The sequence below is a fragment of the Pavona decussata genome, unplaced genomic scaffold (genome assembly GCF_977016875.1).
Source record: "Pavona decussata unplaced genomic scaffold, jaPavDecu1.1 SCAFFOLD_179, whole genome shotgun sequence".
Classification (NCBI taxonomy): domain Eukaryota; kingdom Metazoa; phylum Cnidaria; class Anthozoa; order Scleractinia; family Agariciidae; genus Pavona; species Pavona decussata.
In genome coordinates this window covers 37,986-47,500 of record NW_028145589.1, presented here as the reverse complement: position 1 = coordinate 47,500, position 9,515 = coordinate 37,986, and the positions used below count along the sequence as shown (strand labels likewise).

The window sequence follows — 9,515 nt, the reverse complement described above, 5'->3', positions numbered from 1 at the left end:
CGGCTAGGTCAATCAGTTGTACTGCACATTCACGAGGAGTATTGGAGGATCGTAAACTATTGGTTCCCACATGGATAATTATCTCATCTGGGTTTCTGCGTAGTAGTGGCTTGATATTTCCGACTGGTGGTCAAATTCATAATTATGATACCAGAACCTCAGCTCATTTTCGACCTCACACCTGCCGAACTAATATCAAGCAATTTACTATACTCTATAGAGGGCCAAAAATATGGAATGCTTTGCCATTATCAATTACGTCTTCCCCTAGTCTATCCACCTTCAAAAGAAAGCTTCTTGATTTCCTCAGTTAATTGCATGAAACGTCCGACTCTGTTATGTTTTTATAGTCTTACCACCACCGTATGTTAAAAAATCTCAGCACAATGTCTTAACTGGTCTTAAAGTCCCAACATATCTCCGAGGAGACCTCTCAGTATAAGCCCGGGGGTTTCTTGAGGTCTCCTCGCCACTTCTTACTTCTTTTACTATTTTTTATTTACTCTAAACTTATGTACTTGTAATCCTAGTCTATTATTCATTGTAACTTTCTATGTTTGTATGTCGTGGTGAATAAATAAATAAATAAATGATTCTTCGTGTCTTGCGTTGTGCATCTCGGAAAGGTGGCTATGGGCTGTAAATGGTCATGCTGATTTGACGGATTGATTAAAGGACCCTAGTCAGCCTCCGCCATTTTCGATGCCATCGAAATTATTGATATTGCATGGTGAAGCGAAATCTTATTGCTTTACTGTAAGTTGTGTTCCTGAAAATATGTCTCATTATCTTTAGTAGTTTCACAGTGATTTCGTTCATTTCGACATGCTCTCGCATATAAACAAAAACAAAGGTGTGGCTGACTAGGGCCCTTTAAGTTAGTGTTTCGCGTTCTGATCCTCGAGGACGAAGACGATGTTTTGTGACCTGTGACAACGCCATTCCCATTTTGGCTGCTTCCGTTTCTTTCGATTTGATCATCAACTCGAAGAGGCTCAAATCTGTTACAGGTTTGAATTATGTTAGCGGGCGTTGTTTTCTGGCTATGTTTTGCATTTGTACTTCTTGGGCGCGTCTTTTCTACGGACCAACGATCACTCGATTGTGGTTGATTGTACTCAACTTCACTCTTTTCTCGCGTAATGATTGATAATGCCAGCTTTAAAATCATTTTCCTGCTCTAATGACAGAACTCGGCTTTCGAGGAACAAAGATTTTTCTTCCAAATCGTTAATTGTATTGTCTTTTTTGGATATAGAGGATAATAGCTTTTCACACTTCTTTTTGTAGTCGATGAGTTCGACACCTAAAGCATTTCGATCTTGTTTTTGAATATTATCACCGGCATCGACAATAGCTTTGTATTTTCTTGAACTTGCTTCTGTAGGATCAGCAAATCAAGTTTTAATCCCTCAATATCGGCAATGATTTCTGAATTTGATCGTACTTCAGGGCCATTTAGCAGGCCATCACCATCAGTAGACGTTTGAAAATTACATTGACCACTGTCGGTCTCTTGCAATAATGTAGATGGTTGAAATGATTGTTCGGTGGAGCTCAGAGAATTGGCATCTTGCGTTTCAGTTGTCTCTTTCGGTTTCTTGTGGACTAATTCAATCAGTAAATCCTTTAAAGCGGGATCATCGCGGCCCTGAAAAAGCAGAGTTCGCTTTTTCTTGCTGTACCAATTGATGATAACATTGTCATTTGAATATTTAAATTGCTTTGTGTCCACCAGGCGCTAGCCACTTTCCTTGCAATTTTAAAACATTTTCTACGAATTTCTTTAGTGTATCCAAGTCATTCATCCATACCAACTTTCCGTTATTAAGATGAAGATACTCTAGCTCACAAGACTCAGGATTGAGCGAGGAGGACTCGGTTTCTAAAACATGAACGGCATCAGCATCAGAGCTACACGGTGAACGTCCGTCCGCCATAATGGTTGAATAATCATCATTGTGATTGGCTCATTGCGCTGTTTACGTCTGTTATGATTTGTCAAAGTAATCTCTTTGCTTTTGGTTCTACAACAACTTTTGTCATCCTTGCTCTCCTTGAGGAGTTTCAGAGCTTTGAAATAATTACTTCAGTGTGCTTAGCCTGTTCCAGGCTTCTAGAGAGACGAGCGAGGGACCCCCTCGTTTTCGTTCCCTCGCCCTCTCCTTCGCGCATCTTTTAAGAATTTTGCGTCTTGCAATAATTTTTTTCTATTACAGGGGTCGAGAAGGAAGGCCGGCCGGAGAGGGGCTTTTCTTTTCACCCTACTCTCCACAGAAAGGTTTTGTTCACAGGCTAGATTAACGATAGTTGAATAATCATTTCGTGCAACCCCGCGTCTCGGTCAAACGAGCTTTCGTAGATACTAAAAGGTTGTTTGGTTTTCAAGACGCTCGATTTCATTCCGTGATACTGGAAATAAAAACCTTTTTCTCATTTGACTGGGGCAAAAGGAAAGCCAACTTTAAAGGATAAAACCTCACAAGTGTAAAGGAAAACAGACGCAGAAAATTAAATCTCTCAAACATCGCCCTAAGGCAGTCTGATGTGAAAACATCTTGACAGCTTCTTAAAAAGTCATGCTTTCTTGAGCGCATACAATGTAATACACAATTCCTAGAAATTCAGTATATTTTTGAAATCATTATTTTTCAATGTTACGTCAAAACAATGCAGTGATCGCTCTGTGATTGGTTAATACTGGTATTATAAGTCTGATAACAAATAACATCATGATCATCCCGTCACCAGACAAAACTTCATTGATCTCTCAACTGCATCATTTTGAATTCCAAACCTTCTCTTCGCGCCCTTCGTTATGGATATTAAGACTTTGCTCGATAATCTCCATGATGAAGTATCCTGTTCTGTGTGTATGTGCTCCTTTACTGAGCCAAAACAGCTGCCTTGCTTGCACAGCTTCTGTCTTAAATGTCTGAACGGGATTCATCGGACGAGTCCAAGTCAAGATATCATATCATGTCCAGAATGCCGCAAGGAAATTAGGATCCCAGGAAGTGGAAATCCCAGCGAGTTTCCCACCAACTTCAGAATAAACAGCCTTCTGGATGTGTTGGCCATTAAAGAGTGCAACACAGCTGGTGTGAAGTGTGGAAACTGCGACAAGAGAAGCGCCAACTGTATCTACTGTTTCCATTGTTGCGCCTTCTGGTGTGAAGGGTGCATCACGGGACATAATATAATCCGAGCAAATAAAGAACATCGAGTGTTGGCGATAAACGATTTTCAAGATCAGGACATTGAAGACGTTTTAAAGCGACCAGCGTTTTGCCAGATTAAACGCCACGAAAACGAAGCGCTTAAATTCTTTTGCAAGAAATGTAAAGTTGCCATTTGCAACGCTTGTGCCTTAACAGAGCACGAAGGTCACACCAAAGTGCTTCTGGAAGATGGAGCAAATGAACACAGGCTACGAATGGAGTCTCTTATTAAATCGCTTGACGAGAAAGCAGAGGAAAAGAGAAATGAAATCAGCGAACTCAACCAAAACAGCATTACTGTTCAGGTGCAAGTAGCTGACGTAAAAAGCAAAGTGCAAGCGACTGCGGATCAGATGATGGCAATCATTGAAGCGAGGAAGCAGGACATTTTTGGCGCAGTTGATAACCAAGCGAAAGAATCGCTCGATTGTTTCGCGTGGAGAAAAGGCGAAGCTGAAAATCAACTTCATATTATTGAATCAGCTATCGAGGAAACCAGACAAGTCTTGAGACGAAGCTCTAGCGTTGAAATCCTGGGATTTAATGAAACATTTGACACAATCCTTCAGGAACAAGAAGCCCAAGGTAAAAGTGACCTTGAACGCATCCCTCAGTTTAATTTTACTGAAAATAAAGATTTACTTAGGATTTTAAACACTAAGGGGATCGGTACTGTAAAAACTGTTCTTAACGAAATTAAGACGCAGCAATCAGGTGCAGAAGGAAAAGAAAATAGTAAAGCAATTAGTGGGTTTGAAGGAAAACACGTCCGTGGCAGTTCTGTTAATGTTAAGACCCAAACCAGTCAATTCAAACCTGTGCTTTCTTTTGGAGAATACGGTCAGTCTGTTGGAAAGCTTTCTGGACCATGGGGAGTGGCAGTGAATAATGAAAATGAAATAGCAGTAACTGACTTAAATAACCGCAGGGTATCGGTATTCAGTAGTGACGGTACCCACTTAAGATCGTTTGGCAGAGAGGGACGTAATCCCGGTGAATTTAACTGCCCTTCAGGGATAGCATTTGATAACAATGGCAATATTATAGTGGCAGACGAAAATAACAACAGGGTCCAAGTTTTCAGTAGGAATGGCGAGTTTCTTACCAAGCTTGGTGCGAAAGGAGACCCTGATCAGCAGCTTCACAATCCTGACGGTTTATCTGTCATCAGTAAAGGTGATATTATTGTTGCTGATAAAGGTAACCAATTAATTAAGATATTTTCCTCTCGTGGGCAGTTCAAACGTAAATTTGGTGGACAAGGCTCGTTGTCCCTTCCCTATCACTGTATCCAGACGGAGCAATATTCTATAGTCTCAGACTGGGGTGAACACTGTATCAAAGTGTTTGATCTGGAGGGAAATTTTGTTTTTAAATTCGGTAAGGAGGGGAACAAGGAGGGTGAGTTCATTCGTCCTGGTTACTTGTCGGTTAACAGAGAGGGACATCTGATGGTTTGTGATTCAGGGAATCACAGGGTTCAGGTGTTCGAGTTGAGCGGAAAGTTTGTAACAAAGTTTGGAACAAAAGGCAGTGGAAAAGGAGAGCTAAATTGGCCAGTGTCTACAGCAAATCTTAGTGATGGGAGGATAGTTGTGTCTGACACGGAAAACCACCGAATCCAGATATTTGAGCTCATATAATATCTCACCTGTGAAACAAATACTGTGATAAAATACTTATTGTTGATTCAGAAATTTCTGCATTTTTGTAAGAAGACAATTTTGAGAAATAATTATATTTGTAACGTTTTCTAGAGGCCAGTAGCGGGTTACATCTCAAATGATGTCTTTTATTTGATTGTTTTCTTGGGCAACAGAGATTTTATAAATGAATGAGCTGTTGAGCAGTTTAAAACTAAGATGGTTATATCATTTATTGCTTTCTACTATGACTACATTATGTATTATTACTTTATTACGAAACAGTTATCTTTTTGCTTGTAACATAGATTTTGTTAAAAGGAATGTTTTTAAGGGCTCAAAAGGCCGAGAATATTCCTTAAATTTTTGGTCTCTTATATAATTTACTGTAAGTAGCTGAATCCTGTTAAACAGGCGGCTTAAGAAAATTAGTACATTATAGGGCAAAGCTAGTGATTGTAAATAAATGTGTTCTACAATATATTTTCAAGTGATTTCACTCTATTGAATGTTTTTAGCATGTCAGTGTACGAGGTAATGAAATTAACACTGCAAGGGACAGAATGTTTTGTGACACACAAGTAAATTTATATTTACTTGCAAGTAGATTTGTAATATACCATGAAATGAGGTGTAAATAAATGTGTGTGACGTATAATTATGTTTGATGATGGTCAGTTTGGAGTGGGAATGGAACTTTTATTTCTGCATTTGGACTTCAATCTTTTGAGATAAAAGAAGAAGGAACAACGACTATGAGAAAAAAAAATAAAAAAAAAAAACATATCAGCAATAATCACTACTTGATTACTAAATTTACATTATGAAGTGCTCCTAATCGTGTTCTCAGTCTAGCAAAATTAACCAAGCATGAAATAGACAAATCGAATATTTATTGCTTTTTATGTTAAATTACCTATGTAGTTCGTGGAAAATTGAAAAACAAGTAAGCAAGTATTAAAGCGCGGTTAAGTCTTGGACAGTCTCAGGAAAATACTGTAATTTTTGCATTTTCTAATAATTTCTGGGAGTCTATTACAGAGTGTAGCATTATTGTCCTGGCATGTCAATAGCTGTAATCCAAGTTAACCCTTCAGACGCGAAAGAAGCCAAGAGGTTATATCATTTCTGTTAGATTAAAGCTCACAATTTTCCGAACTAAACAATGCTCAGTCATTCAGTAATGATGATGATGATGATGATGATGATGATGATAATATACTTAATTATTCTCTCCCCAAAGGGGGTTTATCAGGAGTAATGAAACAAAGGATCATTCTTAGCAGCTGGGAACAGAACCTTATGTAAAAACAGTAGCAGAATATAATAAACAGCACCTTATACATTACACTCACAAAAATTATCTTATTTTAGCTCCTGCGTCGCTAAATAACGCACTTGAATTAAAATAGCTAATTTCTAAGCGTCCTTGTTACGAACGCCTTCTTTAACACTTAAGCCTTGTTGGTTGTCGTTGTCTTTTGTGTACAAGGCTTGTGTAAGATACTTACAGAAGGCTTGTATCAGAGTCCTTAAAGAAGGCGTACGAAGGCTTACACAAGGCTTGTATAAGATACTTACACAAGGCTTGTGCAAGTGTCCTTACGGAAGGCTTGTGTAATAGTCCTTACACAAGGCTTGTGTAAGAGTCTTGTGTAAGAGTCCTTACACGAGGCTTGTGTAAGAGTCTTGTGTAAGAGTCCTTACACAATGCTTGTATGAGAATCCTTACACAAGGCTTGCGTAAGGGTCCTTACACAAGGCTTGTGTAAGAGTCCTTACACAAGGCATGCGTAAGAGTCCTTACACAAGGCTTGTGTAAGAACCCTTACACAAGGCTTGTGTAAGAGTCCTTACACAAGGGTTGTGTAAGAGTCCTTACACAAGGCTTGTGTAAGAGTCCTTACACAAGGCTTGCGTAAGTCCTTACACAAGGCTTGTTTAAGAATCCTTACACAAGGCTTGTGTAAGAGTCCTTACACAAGGCTTGCGTAAGAGTCCTTACACAAGGCTTGTGTAAGAACCCTTACACAAGGCTTGTGTAAGAGTCCTTACACAAGGCTTGTGTAAGAGTCCTTACACAAGGCTTGCGTAAGAGTCCTTACACTAGGTTTGTGTAAGAGTCCATTCAATTTTAACGGCGAATTCCATGAAGTATCCGACAATCACAAAATATTATGCAGTTCACTGTTATGTTTCTATAATTATGTCTCATTTGACTGAGCCCACCCGGCTCTGGGGTGGACAAATGCCCGGCTGCTAGGACATTCAGTGAGGAAAAATGCCTCATCAATACCCAGACGGAAAGGGAGGGTGGGTGGGGTGGGCACTGCTGGTATTGACTGACCATCAGGTCTTGTCTTCATCGGATATCCATATTCATTTGTAAAAAACAGCAGCAAAACCAAGAAACAAACAGCCAGAAAAGAACTTGCTTCTACAATACAATCCACCGCGGCTCCGTGACCATACATCAATGGCGTATCACAGGCTCTGCAGTACTCTTTATACTCAAAGCCAATAGTTTATTACTTTTTAGCCAGCTCATTCGGTTATTCTTAGTCTTCGGCGGTCCGAAGTCATTTTGGCTGTTAAAATCGTTACGCAAGGGGTGCCAGATAGTTAGACACCGGAGATAATTGTTGAATAGAAAAAAATAATCTCTGCGAGTAGGAGGGCTCGGGTTCAGGTTTACTTTGGGATCGATAGAAAAAATAAATTTTCTTCTTTTTCTTTTTTCACTTTTGAAAGCCTACCACTCTTAAGGCTCCAAACAGTTTTCAAAATATAAACTTACCTCAAAAATACAAAACTTACGAAAAGTGTTAAAAAAGTTTAGGGACCATGGCCCCAAATTTTTCCGGAGAACATCTCGGTGAGACGAACCGCAAAAAAATCAAGGCGGTGTAGCATGAGATATAAATGAGGAATAAATAAGATAAGCCATAATGGCTTTCTTGTAAAATTCGATTGATATTTCGACTCCTTGGCCAACCCAACACAATGCAAAGAATGTTCTATACCTTTCGCGTGACACTTCATTCCCGTACGGCGTCCACGAATCCTTATAGCGTAGTTTGATGCGAGTTCTGCGTTACGGTTACCACTGTTCACTTCCGCATTTACGAGTTGGCTCACAGGAGTCTTTGATTAACAACAGGAGATAAAAGATGTTCACATTCCGAGCGATTTTTCCCAGTTCCAGTGATCAGATCCCATTCTCGTTGTGTCAATTCCCATGTTTTCAGTATAAAAAGGACAAATCCCGGTTCCTAATTTTACCTGTTCAGGACCCTTTTCTCGTATCCTTACATGAACGCAGCCGTACCCAATATCCAGGTACACAGCGAACCTTCTCCATTCTTATGGAATTCAGAACAAAATCCCACTAACAGCGGCTCAGCATCCGAACAACGACTTAGGCCCGATATTCAACGGTTTCATTCAACCGGGCAACCATTCCTTGAAAGCAAAGATAGTCCTGGGGACGGGATTGTGCCGGGGAGCAAATGCACAAGCTTGCGTGTTTCACTTCTAATCCATAAGAGAGACGATGTTTGGGGAAGTGCACATGTGGTGAACTGAAGAGGTGTCCTTAATTTGGTGAGGCACACATTAGCGTGTTTTTGCACTGGTTCACAGGCCGGCCTACTTTGTTTTCGAGGTATCATGAATTAACGGCCTGGGCTGAGTTGCTCGAAGCATGGTTAGTGCTAACCATTGATTAAGAGGTATTAAAACCTATAGGTTGTCATGGTTTTTAACCCGGGTTAGCGCTAACCATGCTTCCAGCAACTGGGCCCTGTTCTTTATCACTATGAGGCTCTAATACTGACTCTGTGTTTGTTTTGTTTTCGAAGCTGACTCAGGATCAAGATGGAGAACCGTGAAATTGAGTGTACTTTGATGAGTCACCGTATTTTAGGTGATACTTTCTTTCATTTCAAACTTATGAACTCCAAATATTAAACGGCAATGAAAAATTCATTAACTGATGACATCATGAACTGACACGACAAAGGTGATTTTCAGCATTGATTTATCGATCATACTTGAAATTCGAATCGTGATAAAATTAGAAAACGTCGAGACAACTGTTTTATTAACTTTCAAGATTATAACCAAGCATTTAGATTATAGTGTATTCACGCAGGTCGTGAATACACTCACTCCATTGATATTCAGTCACGAAATCTTTACAGAGTGATGGCGTTTGTTTTGTCACGTGACTTGAGTTGGCGTAAGACACGCAACAAAATAACACGTTTGGTTGCTGGAAGTTCGTATCTCGAGGATATTCTTGGTGGGGTTTTGTGGCTCAGTTACCCTGACCCTATTTCAGACCAAACTATGGAATTTTCCAGTACCCTTTTTCAGGCCTCGTTTCTAGAATCCATACCGTTTTCAGACTTCAGACCAAAATGATTAAAATCTATACCCTATTTCAGACCAAAACGGCTCATAAACTATACCCATTGAAGCCGCACATACCTATATAGATTATACAGGGGAGTACCCCCCTCCCCTTCGTTTCCGCCGTGTCGGTCGGTTTCGGAAGGGTTTGGCACTGTATCTGTTGATCCAGAGCCAGTGTGAACAAGCCATTAACAACAATCGTAACGAGGGTCGATCACACTCTTACAGGAAGAAA

At 40.0% G+C, this 9,515-nt stretch overlaps 1 protein-coding gene and 1 pseudogene across 1 annotated transcript; one reads left to right on the top strand and one right to left on the bottom strand.

The window, feature by feature from the left end:
- LOC146463256 (uncharacterized) overlaps positions 1 to 1,940 on the bottom strand; it is a 1,996-nt pseudogene extending 56 nt beyond the window's left edge.
- An 878-nt stretch (positions 1,941 to 2,818) lies between these two features.
- On the top strand, positions 2,819 to 5,501 carry LOC146463255 (E3 ubiquitin-protein ligase TRIM71-like). Its single transcript, XM_085084648.1, has one exon. The coding sequence runs from the start codon at positions 2,819 to 2,821 to the stop codon at positions 4,862 to 4,864; it is 2,046 nt and encodes a 681-aa protein (XP_084940774.1). The 3' UTR covers positions 4,865 to 5,501.
- The last annotated feature ends 4,014 nt before the right edge of the window (positions 5,502 to 9,515 follow it).